This window comes from Sceloporus occidentalis, unplaced genomic scaffold, assembly GCF_023333645.1.
Source record: "Sceloporus occidentalis isolate IW3139 unplaced genomic scaffold, rSceOcc1.0.p SCAF_3, whole genome shotgun sequence".
Classification (NCBI taxonomy): domain Eukaryota; kingdom Metazoa; phylum Chordata; class Lepidosauria; order Squamata; family Phrynosomatidae; genus Sceloporus; species Sceloporus occidentalis.
The window spans coordinates 38,975,533-39,001,380 of record NW_028316983.1 but is presented as its reverse complement, the minus strand read 5'-3'; the positions used below and the strand labels follow the sequence as shown (position 1 = coordinate 39,001,380).

Sequence of the window (25,848 nt, the reverse complement as noted above, 5' to 3'; positions counted from 1 at the left end):
TAGATGGGAACTGGGGAAGGTGAAAGTTCCATGACATTTATTGGGGTTTCCAAAAATAGAGCAAGGATTATAAATGCTTCAGCTTGGCACTACCTTTCCATGATGGTGGGATTGTATGTTCCTGTGAGGCAAGATTCATTTTTCTGGTAGACCTACTCTTGATTGGGTCTCCCACATCGGACAGGCTTTTGCTGAGAAGCCAGACTAAATGTGCCAAACAGCTACTAGGCATCAACAATATCAGCAATGAACTCCATTAAACCTTTATGGTTTAGGACTCAATTTTACTGGACAGAATTAATTTACAAATTCCTGAAGTCCAAAGGTTTCATTTGCCTCCTGGGACCATGGGTGGCTACACCCTTTCTACCATGCCCTCCACCGCCACCCCTCATATGTCATAGGACATCTTGCCTCATTTCTGACCTGCAGAAGGCCTTTCTTCAACACCAGAAGTAACTAGATGGTAACTTGCAGTTTTGAAAAAGTCCACCACCACGGCACCCTGGCACCCTGGCCTAAAACACACTGGGGAAAGGGTGATGAAATGATATTGAACACACAATTGTCTGTTTTAATTTTGCTCACCTGTGACCTAGGGGCAAAAGCAGAATAAGTGTAGGAAGGAGCTTGGTAAAAGGGCTGAATGCAAAAGTCTAGCTTGTACATTTTGTTTGCAGTTTCTGTTGCCTTTTTTAGTATGCACAGAAAAAAGGAGAACTGAACTGTACATCTGATTTATTGCCCTTTGGCCAACCTTTTGTTTGATATCTGTGTCCAGACAATTTGTAAGTTTCCAAAAATTAAAGCATTTGATATATACTTAAATCAGCAGTGAAGCTAAACTCTTTGATAGCAGCCCTGGTCACATTTCTATAAGGTTCAATGCCAGAATAGATTGCCTTGAGTGATGGGTGGACACTTCTTCTCTGAAGGTTTTTAAATAGAGATCAGGTGGCCATCTTTAGAGGGAGTTTAGTTCTGCATTCCTGCACAGCAGGGGATTGGGTACATGGCCCTTGTGGTCATTCCAACTTCATAGAGTTATATGTTTCTAAGGTGTCACAAAACTGTTATTCCTTTTGCTCTGTAAAGATTTATTTTAGATTTAGTATATCTGACAAATTGAATTTACCAAATCACCTTTATTTTCACTAATACCAAATCCACTTAGTTTTCTTTAGATTGCTGTTGAGTTATCTTTGCTAAGATTCCATGTACTCACCATTGCTTCCATCTCTGCACCACCACCCCAAAAATAAGGACTTTTTTCCATAGCATGTGTAGACCTCCCTGATCCTTCCTATCTTGCTTATTCAGGTGTCAAGATGTCATTGAAAGTGCAGACGAGTAACATCACAAACAAGAATGACCCCAAGTCCATCAATTCCAGAGTCTTCATTGGGAACCTCAACACCGCAGTGGTCAAGAAGTCAGATGTGGAGACCATCTTCTCTAAATACGGCAGGGTGGTGGGCTGCTCTGTTCATAAGGGCTATGCATTTGTACAGTACTCAAATGAGAGGCATGCGCGGGCTGCTGTCCTGGGGGAGAATGGAAGAATACTCGCTGGGCAAACATTAGGTAAGCCTACCTCATATCTTTCACTAACATCCCTGCATGCAACCTTGTATAAGGCTTTCCAGCTACCTAGGTCTCTATAAAAAAAAAAATTGATCAAGCATTTCTCCATGAATATTGCTATATAGCAAGAGTGGGCAAAAAGGAGCATTGAAAAAAGATAGTAAATGGGACCTACTTCTGAGTAGGTTCATTGGACTGGATTGTTTACAGCTTCAAAAGGCTAAAACTCATTTTAAAAAAAGCAGGCATATAAACATGAAATCAAGAAAAGAAGATTTTTATTCTAAATAAGGAGGATTGTATCAGTTTAGGCTGGTATCACACACATCCAGACATCATGAAGGGTCACACAGCATCCATAATGGCATATCTACAGAATCATCATGCAGAATTATTCATGTCCCTATCTATACACACTACAAGAGAACCAGAACAATTTAAAGTGTGAAACTGATGATGCAGGAACAAGGGGAACCTCTCCAAAAAGTAACATGAATTGCTACAGTGATTTAAAATGAACAATGCTTTACAGGTTGTTGGTTTTTAAAAACATGAGAGAATTTGCAATCAAGAGAAGTACAGTTCTGTGTGGATGTAACCACAGTTTAAATCAGAGCTATCAGCTGATTAACGAATTGATTTGCTTCCTTTTAATTGATTAATTAACTGATGAGTCCCATATGAATATATTTCCATATTATCAAACTTCAGCTGAAGGAGAGAAGTATACTGAAAAATATCAAGGACAAATAATATGAAATTTAATATAGATCAATATTAAAATAAATTAAACAAAAGTTACAATTCACACCTTTTCTTAAAGAATTATTTTTAAAAACCAAATATATAAGGGCTTTAAAATGAATCACTAAAAAGATAGCCTGACCCCTATTGGCAGTGCTTACTAGAATAGACCAATTGCAGTCGGCCCTCTGTATCTGCAGATTTTTTATGCAAGGATTCAAGCATCCACTGTTTGAATATATATATATATATATATATATTCATTCCAAAAAGCAAACCTTGATTTTGCCATTTTATATAAAGGACACTATTTTACTATATCATTGTATTTAATGGGACTTGAGCATCCATGGGTGGTCCCAGAACCAAACCCCACCAGATACCAAGAGTCCACTGAAAATCAGTGGGATTTGTGTAAGGGTAGACTCACCATTTAACAACCAAGGGTCCACTTCAGTTGGGATTTCCAGTAGGAATCAAAACAATCTATAAGCTAGTAGTCATAATATAGTGCAGCTTCACTGATTAACCAACTAATATTTTTATTTATTAACTAGCCAGTGATGTTTCTTGTGTGATTTTCTTTCAGACTTGTGTGGTGACCCTATCACAGGCAAATTTTGTTCAGAGGGGGTTTGCCATTGCCTTCTTCTGAGGCTGAATGTGCCTTGCTCAAGGTCAACCCAATGGGCTTCCGTGGCCAAGTAGGGGTTTGAACCCTAATCTTCCAGAGTCCTAATTAAACACCCAAACCACTACACCACACTGGTTCTCATGTACTTTCAAGTCATTTGTGACCTATAGCAATCCTAAAGTGAACCTATCATTTTTGCTTTTATCTTTTATGGTAAGCGTTCTACAGAGACGCTTATTATTGCCTTTTTCTTTGGCTGAGAGAGTATGATTCACCCAAGATCACCCACTGGGTTTCCAGTCCAACTCTCAAAGCTTTACACCATGATGGCTCTGCCAGTTATGTGGCCCTGGATTAGAGGCAGCTGATGGACAGTGGTGAAGTGGGTCTAGTTATATTCATGGTGGGTCATCTATCCCCATTTTCTTCTGCTGTAATTCTTTGCACTCCTGTCTGCCTGATAGGAACCATTTGCTTTACATCCATTTGAGACTTTCCTGAAGGAAAAGCAGATGTTTGAAAACCAGCTGTGTGGATGTTGCTTTGCATTTTATTTTCCACAGTGAGGCCACCAGCTGCTGAACACAAAGCTATGGAAGTGATGATGATATTTGCTGTAATGTGCACTACAGCATCATGAAAAGGTCCCAAATCAAATTAGGCACCTAATGTGGCAAGCACTATGAAAAACACAAAAGGCTTATTCTCAGTGCTTTGGTACAATGATATGTGGCCATAGCCCCCAAATGTTCGCATATTACAAAATGCAGCCAATCTGCTAAAGCACCATGAATGATCACACAGCACAGTAAGGGTTTTTAATCATGAGCTACTAGAAGTATAATGGGAGAACACCATAGAGAAACTGCAGAATTTCCTCAAGGATAAACCTGATTAGTTCTACTGAAAACATAACATGTAAGTAAGCTGGCTGTGAAAAACATTTCCTGTTGGATATTGTTATTTCTTGTAAACACTGTTTTGATTGAAATCTATCAGACCTAGATTCTACATAACTCAACCCTTATTTAGCCTTTGTTTTAATATATTAAGAGCAGAGCTTGGAAATGTTACTTTTTGTACTACAAGTCCCAGAGTCCCAGGGGATCCTGGGAGCTGAAGTCCATAGATTTATATTTCCAAGTTCTGATAAGGAATTATATAGTATTTATTTGTTTGTTTTGTTTATTTAATATACTGCCTTTTTCCTAATTCAGGACCCAATGTGGCACACCTTAAGTTAAAAACAACACTATACTAAACCTATCTGAAACAATTATACACATACACACAACCCTGTTCTGTTAAAGCACTAAATGACAACACTTAAATACATATTAAAGCAACAGCCAAGATCCTACACTCAATGTGTAACTAATTGTTGTCTCCTGGCCTGAATGCACCCACCCCTAAACCTACCTTACAAGTTAGCACCCACTCTGAGTGATGATGGTCTGTTCTGCTGGCAGTCAGGATGCAGCAGAATTGACATTTCCAGCCCCTTCTTACCAATGAGCTGTGGTGTGACAAGGAGTTGCAACACTGGTCCTGCTTCTGATTGTCACAACCTTGCTTGCTGGTGGGAGGGGCTAGGAAACATCATCCTGCTGTGTTCCAATCACCAGCAGAATGGACTGCCATCACTCAAAGGCTCCTGGAGTTTAAGACAGGATTCAGGAAGCATTTATGATTGTGACAATAGTGCCACTATCAGGAATATGTACTATAACTGAATATGGAGAAGTTATAATGTGTAACTCTAAATACAAATCTGTAATTGCAATACAGGATGCCAGCCAACATATAAGATAAAACCATAACACATTATTCTGCCATCCTAACTTAAAGGCCCAAATAAAAAGGTCTTTGCCTGCCAGCAAAAAGTGAGTAGACAAAAGGTAGACTCCCATGGGAGGAAATATATTTTGCATAAAGTCCTTAATACTTTTTGACAAGTGAGCAGGATCCTCTCATTCATATCACATTCACCACCAGTACTCACATAAGCACACTCATCTACAAAAACCCATTAGAGCTCAGTCAGATTAATTAATATTCTAACATCTCCAGTCTCCAGTACCACACAGCTAGGAAAGCACAAGACATTTCAAGGGAGGTCATCATGCAATAGGAGATCACATGCTTTGCATGCTCAAGGTCTCAAATTCAAATCCCATCATGTGATTTTGACCTATAAAGCCCTATATGGCTTGGGTCCAAGCTATTTGAAGGATTATATCTCCCTGTACGAGCCCTCTAGAGTACTGAGATCATCCTAAGAGGCCCTTCTTTCTGTCCCATCACCCTCTCAGGCTTGTTTGGTGAGAACAAGAGAGAGGACCTTCTCAATGGCTACTCCCAAGCTTTGTAACTCTTTCCCTAGGGAGACCAGGATGGCTGCATCTCTGCAGTCCTCCTGGCAGCAGATAGAAACATCCTTGTGCTGGCAGGCCTTTGCAAACGAAGGGCCGGGAATGTTGTGCTATTTAAATTTTAAGGTCTGTATTTTTAACATATTCTGTTTTTGATTCATAACTGTTTCAACTTTTTAAATGGTTTTAATTGGGGTTTTTTATTTTATGTTTATACATTTTAATGTTGTTCTGTTTTTAAATTGTATTGTTTTAAATCTGCTGTTCACCGCCTTTCATACCCTCAAGGGATGATACCAAATGGTGCAACAAAGGCTTTGATGGTTTCCCATTGGAATTGACAAAAGAGATCCAGAATGGCTGATGGCTTTAATTCCAGAATAAAAATTATTGTTGTTGTTGTTGTTGTTGTTTATAGCCCACCTCTTGCTGAAGGATTGAGGCGGGTAACAATCATAAAATCACAATGACATTAATTAAGCATAATTCCCTAACCCCCAATTAAAATAGAAAACATCATAAAATATAATCAATTTACTAAAATCAATCTAAAATAACCCTCATTAAAATGAAGTATTGTGGAATGAGTAAAGCAACCACAGTTATGGGACAATAGGAGAGTCTGTCTATCAATCTGGGAATGCCCGCCGGAAGAGATCCGTCTTAATAGCCTTCTTGAAGGCATCAAGAGTTGTAATATGATGGATCTCCTCCAGCAAGTCATTCCAAAGTTTAGCAACAGCCAATGAGAAGGTCCTCTGGGTAACTGCAGCAAGCCTGGTCTTTTTTCGCTGTAGTAAGTTGCTCCCAGAGGACCTGAGTGTGCGGGGTGGATTGTACGGAAGAAGACACTCCCGCAAGTAAGCTAGACCTTTAATTCCAGAATGAGAAAATATTGATTGAATCAGGGATAGCCAGACAAGCAGGGTAAACAGGAACACAGCCTGAAATGAATTGGACAGTAAGGTCTTTAACAGATTTCCATTGGGACTCATTTAGTCTCCATTGTGAGAGGAAATGCAAAGAGCTGGGTGGGGGGGGGGGGGGGAGTGGACCAAGCAGCAAATTCATTCAATGTTTATTGTAGTACTATGTCCTTAGGTCAGAGTGACCCCTTACCTAGTTTCCATAGGTCATCTTGACCTCTCCAAAAATATGTCCCAACACTAGATATTAATTATGAAATCCCATACCCACACAGAGGGAGTAGAGTATGCTAATAGTACCAAGCATTTGGAAAATGCATTCCAGCTCTGAAACTTTTGGAAGCTTGTTACAGGAAGGAAAAGTCTAATTGTAGGTAAACTCTGCACAATGATTATAAAATATTTGCCAGAGGCCAAGGGTCAACTGGCTCAGCATTACACATTCAATGATGGCCAGTCAAATGCCTCCGGCAATCATTCAGACAGGACATGATGCTTATATCTATCCACGTTTGTCACCTAGCATCTGATTAGGATGTTTCCAGAGATGTCAAATCAATCCTGCCTCTGTCTCCTAGCTGAGATCAAGGGCGCACTGAGTCAGGCATAATGTGCACAGAGCTGTAATAAAACTCCCATCGAGCCACAACAATTGCTCCATGTGGGCTACAAATCCACAGTCCTTGCCCTGATGTCAAGTGACCGATAAAAGAACTTTTTGTAACTTGAAAAAACTGTCTGAGTTAAACTGCCTCAGCTGGAACTGGACATTATGAATGTATTATGCCAGTACTTCAGCTCCCAGTCCATTTCTAGATATAATTTAAAGTTTTGGATCTGATCTTTAGAGCTCTTCATGGTTTGGAATATCCAAAGGATCACTTCCTCACCTGAGGCACCTGTATGTCACCACTATGATAGATGATGGGTGGCTACAAAATCAAAAAAGCCTTTTTGGTGGTTCCCCTTAGAATACAGATGCCCTCTGAAAACAGGCCTATCAGGAGATTACAATATCGTCTAGTACCAGGAAATACCTTTTCCTTGTCTCGTGTCTTTTAAACCATGTTTAAAACATTGGCTAGAATCCTGTTCAGTATCTATGATGTTGTGAGCTAGACTTGCAACTGCAGAATTTTTGGTATTCTTATTCATGATCATGGCACCATTGCCAAAATCACAACTATTCTTAAACCACATTAAAAGCCAGGCAGCCATGCCCACAAAATTCATTTGGATGCCTGGCTTTTAGGATGAGTTTTAAGGATTTGGATCAGAAGATGGGTTACAGCTATGTCTCCCATGCAGAATCTCTCTCTCTTTTTTTTAAAGAATTCATATTGCCTGATTGATTTGATCTAGTTATGTATTTTTATCCCTTTGCTGTCTCTTTTTAATGACTTTGGGATATTGTTGTGTTTTAATCTGATGCTCTTATTGCATCTTTTTGTATTTTTTTAAGTGCAGTGTGATTATTTGTGCATGGTAAACCACCCAAAGAACTGTCATTATAGGGAAGCTATGAATAATTTAAAGCAATTGATCATTCAGTCAATCAACTGAGAACAATCCACAAGGAAAAAACAATAAGTCCCAGCACAGTTAATGATGCTGGCATGAATTGGTGTCTCATCAGAAAGGGAAAGGACATGTTCACAAAGCCTCTTCCCATATTGCAGTACTCATTCAAGACTGCAAGAAGCCATCCAAATGAAACAGATAGATGTGAACATTATTTCTTTAACAGAGAATTTGTTACCAGAGGTACAAATAACATAGAAAGAATAGGGATAGCTTCCAACACGGCAAAAGAAAATAACACTTCGACATAGTTCAGCAAATCTTTTATCCAAAACTGTGTTCACATGACATGAAATAACTAGGGCAAATAAGGGTTGCATTGGTAAATAAAAATGTGTCATACCTTCTAGGAACCTCTTTTTCCAACATCCATCCAGGATGGCTTTTTTTCATCAGCTTCCAGTTTTGTAACAATTTCCATTTTGGTGACCACAGTCATAGAGCTATGTTGCTGTTGATTTAAATCCTGGGGGGAGGGCTGGTGAGACAGGCTAATCTGCTTTCCTCTTTTCTCTGTGTGTTCATGGAGGCCAGGAAGGGATGCTGGAGAAAACTGATATTTACCTTGCTTGTTGTAGGCAGGCACAGCTATGGTAGAATCCCATTCTTTCCCAGCTCAATGCTTTATTGCATTGCTTATTGTAGATATACTACTGCAACTCAACACCCAAAGTCTGTTTCTGCAGCCCTCCTTCACCATCTTCACAATGCCAATGCTGCTAAAAAATGCACCAGCTAGATGGAGAATTCTGACATGCATCACCCTGCATGCATAGCATGGCTTACACATAATAATAATAATAATAATAAAATTTTTATTTATATGCCGCCCTTCCTTCGATCAGGGCGGCTTACAACAGATAAAATACATACAAATTAAAATGCATACAATACAATAAAACAAAACCAACAATAAAAAGCCCCTAAGCCCAACCTCTTGGCCACGAAAGAGGAGGGAGGCCCACAGGATATCTATTCGGGGAATGCCTGTTGGAATAGGAAGGTTTTGAGGTCCTTCCTAAATTGGGCCAGGGTGGTAGACGAGCGGAACTCTGTGGGCATTAACAGGATGCCAGCCAGTGTGTTTTTTGACCCATACATTTTAATCATAAGTAAGGGGCTGTGCACACCAACATCCTTGGGGTTGGGGCAGAATCGTGGCATAGAGTCTACACAACACATGACCTGGCTCTGCCCCCAGGTTGGTGTGACAACACGTGCTGCACCACATTGCACCCAGCATCATGGTGCTTCTCCGGCACCTAAGCCGCATGATGCAGCACTGAAGGAGTGCCATAAAGCCGTGGCACAATAGCTATCGCTCCCTTTGCAGGGTCCAGAAAGGAGCCAGTTTTTGCAGCTCCTTTTTGGGCCCTGCCATGGTCCCAATCTGGCTGTAAAAGGGACGGGTGCGAGCAGCCCTTAGAGTCTGCACTGTCTGCACAGCCCCTAAGACAGCAATGCTTTTCTATGCATTTAACTAGTATTGGGATCACTAAACTTTCAGAATAACATCAGCATCTGCCTCAGTACCTTGTTTGCCTAAAATGAACTATTTCTTGCTGTAACCTTTTTGTGCAATGCTTTGAAATGTCACCTGCTGAGAAGCTCTTGTCACCAGGCACAAACTGAGAATCGTTGTTGAAGATAGGATTTTCAATCAGAAATTGGCATTTTTGATCTCCCTGTAGGTGGTAGTGATATTGACAGCAGCAGGAGTGCTAGACAAGCCTGTATGGAGTGGCTCAGAACCTTTCCCCACCCTGGACAACAGCTTGAAATCAGAACTTGCCTTCTTTTTTTCTTTTTCTTTAGAGGATATTATAATTTACTTAGTAGCAATTTCTTTTTCTGAAAGGTGTGAATGCCATTGTTCAAAATGCATCTTACTCTCTGGATCTTCTTATGTGTAGCTAAAATTAGACTGAAATACTATGTATGATGCCACATGCATCTGATTTGTGCATAGGTATATGAGCACTCAGTTTCTCCAGACTTGGATATTACTGGAAACTGAATGCTTCCAATATCCCATTGTATTTGAGGTGAAATTACTGATTGGATGACGTCCAGCATCTTGCCTTAGGACTTGCACTCTCCTGCACTCCTCCAGATCTGTTATAAAGGGTTCCCACAGTCTCTGGAGCAAACATGTGGTATGCAGGTAGTTCCAAGGGAAAGAGGTATGTGTGTGTGTGTGTGTGTGTGTGTGTGTGTGTGTGTGTGTGTGGTGTGCAGGTAGTTGCAAGGGAAACAAGTAGTGCCTCTTCCTCTGATGGACAAATGCAGATGGGTATATTCTCTGTTTATTTGTGCATATGCTCAAAATGGAGTAGATAGAGCTCACGGGGCAAACATAGAAAGTTTCCATATATTGAGTCAGGCCACAGGGTCATCTAGACGAATATTCTCAACTCTGCCTGGCAGCAGCTCTCCAAGATTTCAGGCAGAATTCCCTGGTGGTGCACTGGTTAAATGCCTGTACTGCAGCCATGTCAGGACCATGTTGAAACAGGTCTGACAAAATGACATGGATGTGGCCACTAGGGGGAGCTGTTGTGGAAGTTATTTACACCCACGGCGGGGGGGGGGGGAGTGGCCTTGGTACATAGGAACACCGTGTCCCTCTCCAGGAACCACGTCCGACAGACCTCCTATATTGAGTGTATTTACCTGACCCTAAAGGCTAGGGACAGTCTAGGGATTCTGTTAGTGTATCGGCCACCCCGTGCATTAGCGGACTCCCTTAACGAGCTGACACAGCTGGTCGCTGAGCTGATGTTGGAGACGCCCAGGCTTCTTGTCCTGGGTGACTTCAACATCTCCCTCACGGCCAGCCATGTTCCATCTGGTGCGGCTCGGGAATTCATGGAGACCATGGCGGCCATGGGCCTGTCCCAGCTGATACAGGGTCCTACGCATTGCGCGGGTAATACTCTCGATTTGGTCTTCTGTTCGGAAGCGGAGAATCCGTGGGTGGAAATAGTTAATGTTTCCCCCCTGTCATGGACGGATCATTTCCTGGTAGAGGTGAAACTCAAGGCCTCTGCCCAGATCCCCCCCGGGGGTGGTGGACCTGTTAGGATGGTCCACCCTCAAAGGCTGATGGAACCTGAGAGGTTCCAAGAAGCCTTAGAGGGGCTCACGGTTGAAAATGACGGCGACTCTGTTGATGCCCTCACCGGTATTTGGAATACCGGACTTTCTAGGGCTATACACAGGATCGCTCCCAAGCGCCCTCTCAGGCCCGCTTCCAAACGCAAGCCCTGGTACACGGAAGATCTCCGGGCAAGGAAGCGAGCGCTGCGACGGCTAGAGTACCGTTGGCGGAAACACCTCCGCTTAGACGATAAGACTCTCCTGGACCAACTGTTAGAGGACTATGGAGAGGCAATACGAGCAACAAAGAATTCGTTCTATGGTGCTCGTATTGCGTCCGCTGAGTCGCGTCCGGCAGAGTTGTTCAGGGTGGTTAGGGAGCTAACTCAGCTCCCTCCCGCCCTGAACCAGATCCTTGAACCTTCTAAGGCCTGCTGTGACTCGTTTAACGACTTTTTTGCGGATAAAACTTCTCGTATAAGCGAAAGTCTGAACGCCGACATTAGAGCAGAACCTACGGTAGAAGTTCCAGAGCCTCCGTGGACTATGTTAAATTGGATCAGTTTGAGTTGGTGAGTACCGAGGATGTGGACAAGATCCTCGGAAGTGTTCGGAAAACAACCTGCTCTCTTGATCCCTGTCCCTCGTGGCTAGCAGCCCAGGGGGGACCGGCGGTAACATCATTGTTACGCCGGATAATTAATTCATCTTTGAGGGATGGGCTATTTCCATCGGATCTTAAATTGGCCATTGTAAAACCGATCCTAAAAAAGCCCTCCCTCGACCCCCTGGTACATAATAATTATCGGCCTGTTTCGCTGCTACCATTTTTGGGAAAGGTGATTGAGAGGGCGGTTGCTATCCAGCTTCAGGCGGACTTGGATGAAACGGATTATCTGGACCCATTTCAAACTGGCTTCCGGACGGGTTACGGAGTTGAGACGGCCATGGTCGCCTTGGTCGATGATCTCCGTCTGGGCATCGACAGGGGAAGCGTGTCCCTGCTGGTGCTCTTGGACATCTCAGCGGCTTTCGATACCATAGACCATGGTATCCTTCTGGGACGCCTGGCAGAGGTGGGAATCGGGGGCACTGCGCTCCAGTGGTTCCGGTCCTACCTCTCCGGGAGGTCCCAGATGGTGCAGCTGGGAGACGTGTGCTCCGATGAGAGACCCCTTAAAACTGGGGTCCCTCAAGGGGCCATTCTGTCTCCCATGCTATTTAACATCTACATGAAACCGCTGGGAGAGATCATCTGGAGACATGGGGCGCGGGGTTATCAGTACGCTGATGACACCCAAATTATTTTCTCTATGTCTCCGACTGATGCAGTGACTGGGGATGGCGTCTCTCCTCTCGTGGCCTGTCTAGAGTCAGTAATGGGCTGGATGAGGGAAAACCGACTCAAGCTGAATCCAGAGAAAACGGAGCTACTAGTGATAGGTTCTCCTGGTCCAGGAATGGCGGTGGTTCCACCTGTCCTGAACGGGGTCACGCTCCCTGTGAAGGACTCCGTCCGCAGTCTGGGGGTGCTTCTTGACTCGTCGCTTCACCTGACAGCTCAGCTTCCTTCGAAGGAAGGGCGGCATATAAATAAAAATTTTATTTATTTTATTTATTTACAGCTCTAGTGGCAGTTATATGTGTCAGCATTGAAACAGTGCATCATTGGAATGTTGATGCAACTGTCAATTGTCGTTCTCAACTGTCACTGAGGGAGAGGGAGACAGTTGGTCCTTCTGAAAGAGTGTGTCAGTTATGACAGTTAGGGTTAGAGTAACTGCCTCTCTGAGTTGTTGTTATGGTTGTTTGGTTGGCAAAGTAACTTATTTATTAAAGTAACTTATTTATTAAAGCCCTTGTGTAGAGTGAAGGCTTGAAGTGCTCTTGTCGTTATTTTTCAAGCTGGGAGCTTAAGGCTGTTTGCAGTGGTGAAGGATTATTTTCCTTCTTGGCGTGAATACCTTTGCAGACATCTCTTCAGATTCCTTCTCCCTGGTGTCCTGTCGACGTGGTTCAACTCTGTAGGTGGTCGTGGTGGACACAGCATGTCTTTCCACACCCTAACAAGCCACTCCCTCAAAACCATAAGGTTGCAAACTCAGTACTAGCCAGGGCTCAATCCCAACTCAGCCTTGCATCTTTCCAAGGTTGCTAAAATGAGTACCCAACTTGTTGGGGGCAATTAGCTTACAGTTGTAAACCGGTTAGAGACTGCTTAGTTCAGTATGAAGCAGTATATAAATGAAGCTGCTATTGTTATTATTTTTATTGTTTGTGTGGTGTGTCTCTAGGGAGTTTTGTGATGTATGGACTACATCACTGCATCAGTGCTGACCACTTAAAGACACAAAGTTATCTTTTGAGCACATCTATAGGACACAATTTTTCTTTGTGCTGTTTAATTTGGCAGTTCACTTTTATTTGAAAGAAAGAAGCTCTGTCAAAAAGAGGATATCTCACATTCTACCAATCCATTTCCAGAGACAGGCCCCACCTTTTGGGCTTCAACTCAGCAAGCCTTGCAAGATGTCATGTTAAACCTACACACCTGCCTGTAACTCAGCAAGCCTAAAGTTTACATTTTAGGACTGAGTTTAATTTTTGGCTTAAAACATTTAGCCAAATTGTTGGATGTTTGTGTTTCTACCCCTTCCCTATTCTTCTAATTTTTATTTTATTTTATTTTATCGCCTAGCCTGATAAAATATTCAGGAAAATTCTAGAGCTCTCGTCCTGTTTTGGAATTGTAGTTAGCTCTAATAAAGGTGTTGCCCTTATGTGAATTCTGCATTTTGCTTTGTTCTTAAGGAGAAAAACAAATGCCTTAGTTTTTATATCTGTTAACTGTGTTCTGATAACATCCCATCCATCATGTTGCCAAGTAGTATTGGAATAGGAAGAAACTGGAAAAATGTTTTGCCAGACATATGGATATGGAGTGGTTTTCCCCCAACTACAAAAAAAAAAAAAAAGCAATGTGGAAGGATATACCACATTTCCTTCTGCTTTCCTTCTGTAAAACAATGTCAGGCAAGGAAAATCAGTCATACTGCTCTAAACTCACGTTTCACACACCTCTTTAGTACTGAGGGTTAAGGGTTAAGATTTTCTTGGCAGATCAAAACATTTCATTCTCCCCAGTCTTTGGAATTGAAAAGTGTCTGTGAGATCACATCAGATGATTTCAGACATACTTCTGCACCCAGCACAGCCCTTAGCATGGACTGAATGGAGGAAGGTGGCAAGAGTTTGGATCAACCTTAGCTATGTTTGGCATTTGTTTTACAGTCAAATGGAGGCAAGCTGTAAGAGTGTATGTTATCCTCATGCCTTGTTTTATGTGATATTGCTGGAAGAGTTTTGCATTCTCTTTCCCCCTTCTTAGATAGATAGGGCATTCCTGCATGCAATCGTTCCCCTCTCGCACGCTCTCTCACTCTCATTCAAACTAACCATGTGACTTAGGTCACTCCCCCTTTGGGACTAACTGGCATTCTCTCAAAATATTTTAAACCGAGCTGTTTTGTTTCCATCTTCCTGCTCTCTCAACTTTTCTTGGAAAGATGGTGAGATAAATATTTCTTTTACCTGAACTATTCACTAGCTAGATTAGGATATAGCTTCTCATAGAATCATAGAGTTGGAAGAGACCACAAGGGCCATCCAGTCCAATCCCCTGCCATGCAGGAAATCACAATCAAAGCATCCTTGACAGATGGCATATATTCTATGTAAATATAGATTAAAGTCATTACCATAGTAAACTTTTGTTTTAAACTACAAACTACATGTTTGTTGTTGTTTTTAGAGAGTCAGTCTCAGTTCTTGGGAAAGCATAAGTAGAAAGAGCACATTTCTGCTATTCTGCTAATTTAAACCTAGATACCAACAGGCTTGGCTTTGACATTTTTGATATTCAATATTTTTGTTTCCTTAGTAAAGGCTGAAGTCTTAGGACACATAAATCACCCTACAGATATCCATCACATAATTCTCAGGTTTGCTTATTTCTTCTCTCTTTGCTACTTTGCATAAGAGTGAATGAAGATGAGGCACTGTAATTCAGTGTTTGTAACAAGCCATGATTTCCTTTTCATCTAGTGGTGTAGATGTAACATTGACAATCTTTCAATCTTCCTTAGAAGCAGGGGCAGGATCCTAAAGCCATAATCTCTATCATGGGATTTTCTTGCCAAGATTTGTTCAGAGGAGGTTTGCCATTGCTGTCCCTAAGGCTCAGAGCATATGACTTGTCCAAGATCACTGAGTGGGTTTCATAGCTGAGTGGGGAATCAAACCCTGGTTTTCAGAGTTGTAGTCCAACATTCAAACTATTATGCCAAGCTTCTGTTATAGGCCAGCCCCACATGACATTATTTAAAACATATCTAAATATACTTTATAAACTGTGCGTAGAAAGATCTTGTAGCACCTGTGAGACTAACTGAAATAAAGAAGTTGGCAGCATGAGCTTTCATAGACTTCAGTACATCTGAGGAAGTAGACAGAAGTCTATGAAAACTCATATGGCCAACATCTTTACAAGATCTCTCTACATATGGATTCTATGGACTTACAGCTATATCTTTAAATTCTACTTTATAAACTGTATGCCACTATAACATAACAACAACAACAATCATATGACGAGAATCTGCCAGAATCCTGACATTCTGTCGTCAAAGAATTCAGTTTCTGTTTTATGGCCATTCCACCGGCAGCTGTTCTTGGTTGCATCAGATGTTTCCTGCTGCTGAACTTCTGTCAGGAACGATGGTCAGCACTTGGACAGCTCCCATACAAACTGGAGCAGATGTAAAACCAAGAGTGGTTTCATTGCTTCCATGACAAGAGATCCACCAGACACCCACTTAGAAGATGAAAAAAGCCCTGTGATTTCTCACATTTCTCCACTCCAGGCATACAGATGCTAATTCTCCTTCCTTTTTTCCCCACCTTAAACATCATTAGCACAACACTGTTCCTTTGTTTATGCTGATTTCTTTAAGGCACAGTACAAACCGCCAACAAGAGGTGTACTGGCGCTAGCATTAGGGTTAGGGAGAGTACACCATGTACACGCTCTCTAAACCTAATACATCATGGTGACGTAACAATGGCGGCACCCTGTATACATGGGCGCCACCATTGTTACATAAGTGCCGCACAGCACTTACATAACCAGTGCACCAGTAGCACACTTGTTACACCGCCACCATGGTGTAAAAGAACCCGCTTTTTGCAGGTTCTTTTTCCGCCGGCAGGAAGCCACATGGTTTGGCGGCTGCAGCTTCCCTCCAGCAGAACAGCCACCGCCGTCAGCCTGAAACTTCAAGAAGGTATGTACCGGGCCAATAAGTGTATGTACCGGGCCAATACTGATGCTGAAATGGCTTTTCAAAAAACAAAACCAGTGTTCAGGACAAAGATTTAATGTTGTCTTATTCTTCTGTATTAGAGGAAGAAGAAGGATGGCACAACATTTATACCAGTCTGTTATTTATTGCAGATATAAATATGGCTGGAGAACCAAAACCAAACAGACCCAAAGGACTGAAGAGAACAGCATCTGCCTTGTACAGGTAGGTTGCATTATTGAGACTACCATTTTATAAAGTGAATTACTCTATCAAAAAGGTGGTTTTACCTTTTTTTAAAAGATTGTTCTATTAAATCTGTATTTCCTTTACTCATCACAGTCTGTATTTTGTGTATCATCATAGTCTATACATTTTGCAAGAGTAACCAGAACATACTTCAGATCTGCTGTATACCTTTAAGTGATTTTCATCAGATTTGCAAAAGCTGCAGACAACTCTAAATTGTGTTAACAATTTTAGAATCTAACTTGGAACTTTAGAATCACTGATCAGTGGTAACTCAGGATTTTCCATTCACATGAACAATGTATACATCTGTACATGTGTAAAGCTGCTTCATATTGGTGCTAAACACTCAACTGATTGGGGATATGGCTGTAAGGTATGGAAGGAGAATTGCTAACAGACATGGACTCACTCTCCTCTACATGCATTCTTGAGCATTTGAATGAAGTTATATGAACTCCCATTTAAATATGTTTGTACATTCAGATAATAAGTGTTGTTAGATTTATTTGATGAGTGTGTTTCTGTTTTTAAAAGTAAAACAGATCCACTCAAGAATTAAATACTCTTACCTTTCAAAAAAGAAAAAAGAAAGTGTTATAGTCAGTTTACCATAAGTTGAGCATGTCTACTGCTTTATAGAACATGATTCTCTCACTTTGGATTGATGTCTAGTGTGCAAGCCAAAGTTAAGGATAAAGGAGCATAAGAAGAGAGACCAAGGGCCTTAAGGTTTTTTCCAAGTAAACAACTGAGTTTGTAGAGAGTTTCCCTCCCCAGCAAGGAAGCAATAGGATGCATAGACATCAGGCAAGGCAACTGGTATAGACCTGATCTTTAAAAAGAAGCTTAGCTTCATTACATATTTTAAAAATCCCATTTGCCTTAGTAAATATATTGTCACTATAATATTTCCAGAAGCTCTAGCCACCATAGCCAATAATGAGTGGTGGGGATTGCAGTCCAACAATATCTGAGGATTGAATGATGCCCACACTTGGCTTAAGCAAATATCTTAAGGCTTATCAACCTAGAGCATTCAAAATGGAATTTAACAAATCTGACTAAACAGTTGGGTGGTCCCTGTCCTCCCTCCTTTCCCCTCCCCCAGCTTTCTATAGCTCAGTATGGCTCAGCTCTCTTCCCTCCCCATTTCAAGCAAAGAGCTATTAATTTTCTGGTGCACTGCTAGTTTAAAGGTCTGACTTTGATTAGTGATCCTGCTATCTTATGTGTTAATTCTTCTTAGGCAGCCATTATCACAGTTTGGTTGATGTTTGGATATTGTATTGCATTGTATTGCATTGTTGTATTATATGGTTGTATTAATTGCTTTTAGCCATCCTAAATGGTGATGTAAGTACCAAAAGGGCATACAGTAAACAAGCAGAAAAAAAAGGAAGAGGAAGGAGAGGAAAGATCATGGCGGGTGTTTTCAAATTTTGCACTGGATTAGGAAGAAACATCATGAATTGGGAGTGAAGAGAATAAGTCAATGGGACAAGGAAGAGAAGGTGAACTTCCTAGAGTTGGGCCTCATTCCCATTTACAAATAAATCAGTTTGTTATCCGAATCGATGGATTGATTCGACAGTGGAGCATGGTTCACCCTACATTTGCCCCAATCGCATTTTTCCCCTGTAAAAAACCCCACTTGTGGTTCACATTCACGAATGAATTGATTCAAAGTGGACCCACTCAAGCTGGTCGAAGGACAAATTTAAATCAATTCCAATCTGCATCTGGTTCACACTTGCACTGAATCGATTTATCCAAAAAGACAAAAAAATCAGCATTAAAAAAAAGCGGGTTAAATGGGTCAAGAGCATGCCCCCCCCTCCAAATCGCTGCAGTGATTCAGTACAAGTGGGAACCAGGGTCATTTGAACCAGTTCAAACCAATTTGGGATCTGGTTTAAAAGGTAGTGGGAATCAGGCCTTGATGTGAAGCAGAGATATAGCTTAGTTTAGTTTATGCTGATTCAGGTGAGAAAGAGGAGAGTAGCTTTATAGTAGATTAAGTCAGCCAATTCCTTATTCTCTCCAGGGGCATTCAGCTGCACAAGAGCACAAGTGAAAGTATTGAATGTAAACGATTAAGCCAAATAGTACATTAGGAGAGTGGGGAAGACATATAAAGAGCTGGTAAACACATAAAGGGCTGAACAGAAAGTGGCAACTACAAAGTCTACAGACCAGATGGAAGCAGCAGAGGGGAGAAGAGAGAACTATGCTTCAGAGAAGGCCACTGGATCAGAGGAATGGAAGAGGTCAGGAAGGAGCAGGAGGCGAACTGTGTGAGGTGTAGAGGGAGATCAAGATAATGATCAGACAGAGGGGAATAGTACAGCAGCGATGTTGGATGGAGAGCAGGTCTTTGTGAAGACAAGATTAAAGAATGCCTAAGGAAAAATGTAGTGCATGGAGAATGTAGTTGCTTGTTGGGGTTTATTGTTTGTTTGTTTGTTTTCTTGTCAAAAGGTTGATTCTTGGTTAGTTAAATAAATTTCTGAATTTATAACAAGATAACATTTACTAAAAATTTACTAAAAATTGTAATATCAAATACTGTCATGTGCCAACTGCTTTTGTATGTCAGATACTAGTGTCATTTCATGTCAATTATCAAATCCTGTGGGAAGTGAAACACTGACACTAAATGTGCTACATTTGAGTAATAATATTAAAATATTCAAAAAGTCATTAAATATCCCCAGGGAGAGTCTGAGGAAAGTACACACACACACTTCTTTTGGAAGTGGCAAATTATTTTCAGCTTGTCTCGCTGCACTGTGGCTCTGGTATATCTTTGCAGAGAAATTTCTTTTTTTATTCACCTTTAATTGGATCTGAGAGCAGATGCAAATGAGTGCTTGTAAGCAAACACTATGAAGTGACAGAAATGATTTGGGGAACTGGTAGCACCTGGTCATGTTGCTCCTGACCTAGCTCCATAAGATACTCTCCAACTGTCCCAAACTGCCAGGCACTGCCCCAGTAACTCAACTGTCATCCTATTTTTTCAGCTGCTTTGAAAATTTCCCAGTTTCTCTCTCACCTCCCCCTTTGTCTTCAGCTTACTTCAATTGATGCAGGCAGAATTCAAAATACAAAAATAGTTTGCACTCAGTTAACTCAGAAGACGCAGAGGAATCCTGCTCTCCTTTACAGACGCAAGCAAAAGCATACGTCTGAAACCTCTCCTAGCTTGTGTGCCTCCTTAATAACTTTTGCCATCTTGACTACACTCTGATGTTGCTTGGCAAGATGTATCCCAGTTTTCATCTGTGAAATGTGGAACACTAGGGAAATATGGAAACTAGTAGTGGTACGATAATATTGACAAAGATGCACAGCCACATAGTAGAGAGAAGACAATCAGTTCTAGTGTGGCTGTGTACTCTCCATTTTGCAGTTATTACAGGGTTGCCAGGTTTTCAAGATACGAATACAGGACAGAGACAAAACTATAGGAGGCCTACCTCAAGGTTCATGAGGCAAAATCCCACAAGATCTCAGTTCTCATTGGAGCTCTTGCCTGCCTCAGGTTCCACTAATCTCAGTTCCCTGGGCCTGGAAAGCTGTGATCAGGAAGAGTGGATGCCAGCTCCACTTATAACAAATGGTCATGTAATCTGAGGCAATTTTCCTGCATATCAAATGTTTGTGGTCAATCTAATGTTATTGTGGCTGTCCCCTAGCATTCCCATCGACACTAAATTTTAAAAAATAGGATTGAGAGTGTCTTGTAATGTCCACAAACAAAACAGGACTTTCAGTTTCCAAATACAGAATATGTCATACAAAATGGGATGCCTTGGAACCCTAAAAAGTTCATCAACAAGGAGTTAAACAAATAGTGGAGGCCTTCCTCAGCTGGCCCATCTTTGCAAACTCTGTTTTAATTGTAGATAAGAATGGTGGAGAAATATTGGCATGAATTTTATTGTCAGCCCCTAATAGAGTAGACCCCCCATTGTTTGATTGAGTCTACTCTAATTGGCCTATGAACAAGAATCAGGCAGTTGAAGGCTTTCATGGCCGGAATCCATAGTTTTTTGTGGGTTTTTCAGGCTAGAACATGGCCACATAGCCCGAAAAACCCACAAAAAAATGAAGAATCAGGCCGTTTGCAGATAAGATCATGCTGTTTGCTGTGAAAATTACTGAGGGTAAGAAGATCTAGACTTTGCCCAAATGACATTTGCATAATTATAGTTATGGGGCAGGGGTTTGAATAATTTGTCTTCTCGGCATCATAACTATTTCAGTCAATGAAACTCAGATGGAAAATATATATGGTTTTCATCCTGTGCCCACTGTTGCAACATAACAACACTCTTGTCAATAATTTCTTCCACTCTGCCTCTTTCATCATATCATTACTTCAAGTAAATCTTAGTAGTCCCTTTAGCCTAGCTCCTGAAACTTTATGAAAGTCCATCTGAAGATTAAAGGGAAGTCATGTCTCTCTTGCTTTTATTACCCTTGTGCTTTCTTCTTTATCCAAGCTGTTGTCTTGGCTTCATCTTGGTTATGCTTCCTTCAAGCAACTATAGGCACATCAAACACTCTGATGTATCACTTGTGTTATTAAGGGATAAAATAACAGGGTAATCTTCTCTAATAATAAATGAGATGGCAAAATTGAGGCATTTAGAAGAATAGACTAAGGTGTGAAAATAAGGCCTTCCATAGCCTTGATAACTCACTGACAGAATTTAATGGCATTATATTCTGGTGGTAAGGGACAAATATGGCTATGTGTATTCCTCTTATTTATCTTATTTCTAAGGGTCATAAACTAAAGCTGAATCTTGATAAAATGCCAGCTCTGTAGACTGGTGGTTCTCAGGTCCAGGAATTGGGAAAGCTTCCTGTCCTGGATGGAGTTGCATTTCCCTAAAGGAGCATATGCATAGCTCGGGAATTCTCTTGGAGCTGACTTTGTCACTGGAGGCCCAGGGGGACTTTGTGGCTCAGAGTGCTTTGAAACAGCTCCAACTGGGGCACCAGCTACAGTCTTTCCTGGGCAGAGATAATCTAGCCATAGCAGTCCATGTACTGGTAGCTTCCCAGTTAGACTACTACAATGCATTCTCTGTGGCCCTGCCCTTGAAGATGACTTCAAAATTGCAGCTAGTGCAAAATGCAGCAGCTCTACTGCTGACTGGAATACCACACAGACAGCATATCAAGCCAGTCTTAAAAGAATTGTACTGACTGCCACTATGTCTGAATTCAAGCTGCTTGTTTTTGGACATTTGTGGACATTTAAAGTCCTAGATGGCTTGATCTCAATACTTGAGTTATGCCTCTCCACATATGTACCTGCTTGAAGATTAAGGTCTGAGGGGCTCTATTCCATATCCCACCAGTGAGATCAATACACTGTTTTGGGACAAGGCAGAGGGCCTTCTCAACTGTGGCACCTCAATTGTGTAATGCATTCCCCCCTGGAGATCCAACTAGTGCCAGTGTTCATGTCATTTACGTACCAAATTAGAATTTGGCTGTTCATCAAAGCCTTTGGGCCTCATTAATTCATTGGCAACCCTGTGAATGAGACATTTCCAAGAGTCCCCATCCTCCACAGTTCTCTTTAGGAGATTATCGCACCTAGGAATCCAGGTAGGAAAGATGCAGGATCTAAAAGATGAAAATTGATGTTATCTCATTTACTAGTGTCCAGGATGTAGGCAGCCTGTATCCACGAGGGCAACCCATCTGCATCCCGGATCTCTCCCACGGCTTTTTCAAGAACAAGATTTTCTCATTCTTGAAAAAAACGTAGAAGGCGTCCAGGTTGCAGATGGGTTGCCTGAGTGGATATAGGCTGTCTACAGCCCAGACATAAGTAAATGCAATAACAGGTATTTTCATCTTTTAGATCCCACATCTCTTCTGCCAGGATTCCTGGGTGCAATAATCTCCTTTGTTACTGCAAACTCATACCCATGACCTCCTTAATAGAGTCCATCCATCTAGCATGCAACCTTCCTCTCTTTCCTAGCAGTATTGTTTTTTCCATTGAGTCATGCCCTCTCATGATGTGTCCAAAGTACAACAGCTTCAGTTTTGTCAACTTGGCTTCCAGAGAGATTTCTGGCTTGATCTGATCTAGGATCCATTTGTTTGTCTTTTTGGCTGTCCATCGGATCCTCAGCATTCTTCTCCAACACCACATCTCAAATGAATTGATTTCCCCCCCTATCTTTTTTCTCACATCCAGACCTGGTAATAGGGAAAACAATGGCTTGTACAATTCCAACTTTTGTGTTAAATTGTACAGTCATCCCTCTATTTACACGGACATTGAATCCACATCCCTTGCTTACTCACGAGGAGCAAACAGAGGGATTTAAAATGGGAGCACACCACTATTCAAGCCAATAGGGCTTGAATATCAGTGGATTTCCATTTTCATGGGGGTGGGTGGAATGCATCTCCCATGAAAATGAAGGGGCGACTGTATATCTTTGCACTTTAGAATCTTTTCTTGTTCTTTCATAGCCACCTTCCCCATTCTTAATCTAATTTCCTTACTGCAGTCCCCATTTCTATCAATGTTTGATCCCAGGTATAAGAACTCTTTTTCTACTTCTATTTCATTATCTAGGTTGAATTTGTCTAGAGTCTCCATTGTCATTATTTTTGTTTCCTTTATGTTCAACAGTAAGCCTGTCTTTGCACTTTCTTCCTTGATCTTTCCTAGTAGTTGTTCCAGGTCTGGGAGGTTTTCTGCTACTATTATGGTTGTACATAGTTCTAAAAATGTTTAAATCTTTTAAATCTGTTTTTACCTTATTGTTATTTGGTATGATTTTAATTATTTTATCATTCTAAATTTTTTGATTATTTTAATGCTATTTGTAAACAGCCTTGAGTACTTTGATATAGAACAGATTGTTGTTATTATTATTATTTAAAAATTATACATTCCACTCTATATCATGAAATCTCAGGACAACAAGCAGTAAACAAATTTAATCAGGATCCTTTTCACACTATATCATGATGATTATTAACTTTATTTATTAGTTTATGTTCCTTCAAATTGCCTATCAACTTATGGTGACTCCATGAATTTCATAGGGATTTGTTATGCAAGGCATACCCACCTTTTCCCCAGAATCAGAAATCATATGCATTAATACATATAAAAGATGGGAGGGAGCAAGAATAGGTGAATTCAGTCCATTGTAGTTAAAGATGGCTAATGCAAATCCATTTTAACCACTATCATTTTGAAGAAAGCAGCTTCTTTTTCCCTTTGTAGATGACACCCATATACAGTACATTGCAGCATGCACTATATTCAGAAATACCAGTTCTCAACTTTTGGTCTTCCAGGTGTTTTAGACTTCAGTTCCAAAAAACACAGCTTGACTGGTCATCTTGGATTTTGGGAACTGAGGACCAAAAATATCTCAAGGACAAAAGATGGAGAATCACTGTTGTAAGGGAGTTTTCCTTCCTATCTGTTCCTGCTTTCCTGCCTGTGAGATAAAAGAAGAATGCCTCTTCTAAATGGGGATGCCTCTTCTAAGATGCTTACTGCCACCTGTAATTTTTGAAAGCACTTCTAATCATTATTTGGCTTAAATTCTGCTGCTAAAAGTGCCCCTTTTAGTTCACTGAAAGACTTTACATCTATTAAATGGATTGATTAATAGACTAACTGTTATAGCTTCACTAACCACATTAGATGTCTGTCACAGTTGGTCAGCAGCGGCAAGTGCCAAATTGAATCTAGCAACATACTTTGGGGAGCAATATGGAAAAGTTTCCCTCACTCAGCACTTTAATATTAGGCCATTTTCTGGGTTATATGATCTGTGCTGAAGGCACTTATAAAAGCAGGTCTGACACTAATCAAATATCTGCAACTGGCCATTTCATATGTATCCAAATGAAGTGTCTTCAGTCTCAGGTGAACTGATCAGGTTATAGCATTTACCTCTGGCCAAGCTGAAACAATAAAACTGGATAAATAAAATGATGTATTGGGTGAACCTGTACCAATGGATTTCTCATGTTAACTACATCATGTTAAAGTTAAGGAAGCTTAAGGAATTTGAGCTTTGTGAATTGTATTATAAACTAACTCTGCTCTGCTTCTGTTGCACTAACACAGAAATTAGAACTAAAGTTAACCAGAAACTTTCACAAAATGTACCAAAACATTCTTAGCTTAAAGAAAATTGAAAATGTATTTAAGGACCAAAACACACTGCAAAAATATTCCAGTTTGAGACCCCTTTAACTGTCCTGGCTGAGTGCTAGGGAATCCTGGGAATTGTAGTTTATTGTAGCACCAGAGCTCTCTGTCAGAGAAGGCAAAACATTTCACACAACTTCAGTTCCCAAAATTCCCTAGCACTGAGCCAGGGCAGTTAAAGCGGTCTGAAACTGTATTATCTCTGCAGTATGTTTTGGACCTAAGAATGTGGATTTTGAGAGAAAGTATGTTTAGGAAGCCATTGGGAGGTGTATCTTCTCTCACCTCTTTTACTTTCTTTCTTTCTTTCTTTCTTTCTTTCTTTCTTCCCCTCCTCTCTTTCCATCCATGCTTTATCTACCCTGCATTCATTCACCATCTATCCATTCTTTCTTTTCATTTCTCTTTCTCATTCACACATATGATCTGTGGCCACTTTCACCCTTATCCTTCCATTCACTTTCTCATTCATTCTCTGTTAATCTGTTCATCTCCATCTCAGTCTCTGTTTCTGTCACTCAGACACACACCATTGCCTCAATTCTCACTCTCACTCTCACAAATACATACACATGAGCTTCCTTCAGTTTACACAAACACACTTTTGCATTCTATTTCTCACTCACACACAGGAGATTACCAAACAGGGACGGGATCACTCCCTCGTCCTTATCCCATCTTTGACTGAGATCCCACAAAATGCTTTCAGATTGTAGCATTATTGTCCCATCATTGAAGTGGCACTGCATTAACACAAACTCCCTTTAATGCAAAATGCCAGGCAATACCACTTCAATGACGGGACGATGACAGGATCTGCACAACATCATTTGAAAGTTTTTTGCACAATCATGGTCAATCATGCTTTCCAGACAGGATAACGTCTGGATAAATGTGACGTCATATGAAAATCTTCTCACAGTTGTGCTATGAGAACGGGAAAAGGACAAGGACGTTTCGTCCCCGATCTGATAATTTCCACACTCTTCCTTAGACATACAAATGCTTTTCCTTCAAGTCACACAAACACATATCTGTATTCATAAACATATGCACGCACACTACAAACACCTTTGGC

The 25,848-nt window shown here is 41.0% G+C and overlaps 1 protein-coding gene across 6 annotated transcripts in view; it reads left to right on the top strand.

Moving 5' to 3' along the window:
- Positions 1–25,848, top strand: part of RALY (RALY heterogeneous nuclear ribonucleoprotein) — a 315,795-nt gene that overhangs the window by 257,250 nt on the left and 32,697 nt on the right. For 4 of the 6 annotated variants that reach the window (XM_089514078.1, XM_089514077.1, XM_089514080.1 and 1 more), the window contains 2 exons: positions 1,321–1,584; positions 16,453–16,525. In XM_089514078.1, the coding sequence (XP_089370204.1) occupies positions 1,329–1,584; positions 16,453–16,525 (329 nt within the window). In that variant the 5' untranslated portion in view covers positions 1,321–1,328. Of the gene's footprint in view, positions 1–1,320; positions 1,585–12,791; positions 14,249–14,519; positions 16,283–16,452; positions 16,526–25,848 lie in introns of those variants that run through there. The other 2 variants (XM_089514082.1, XM_089514081.1) reach the window with 2 other exon arrangements.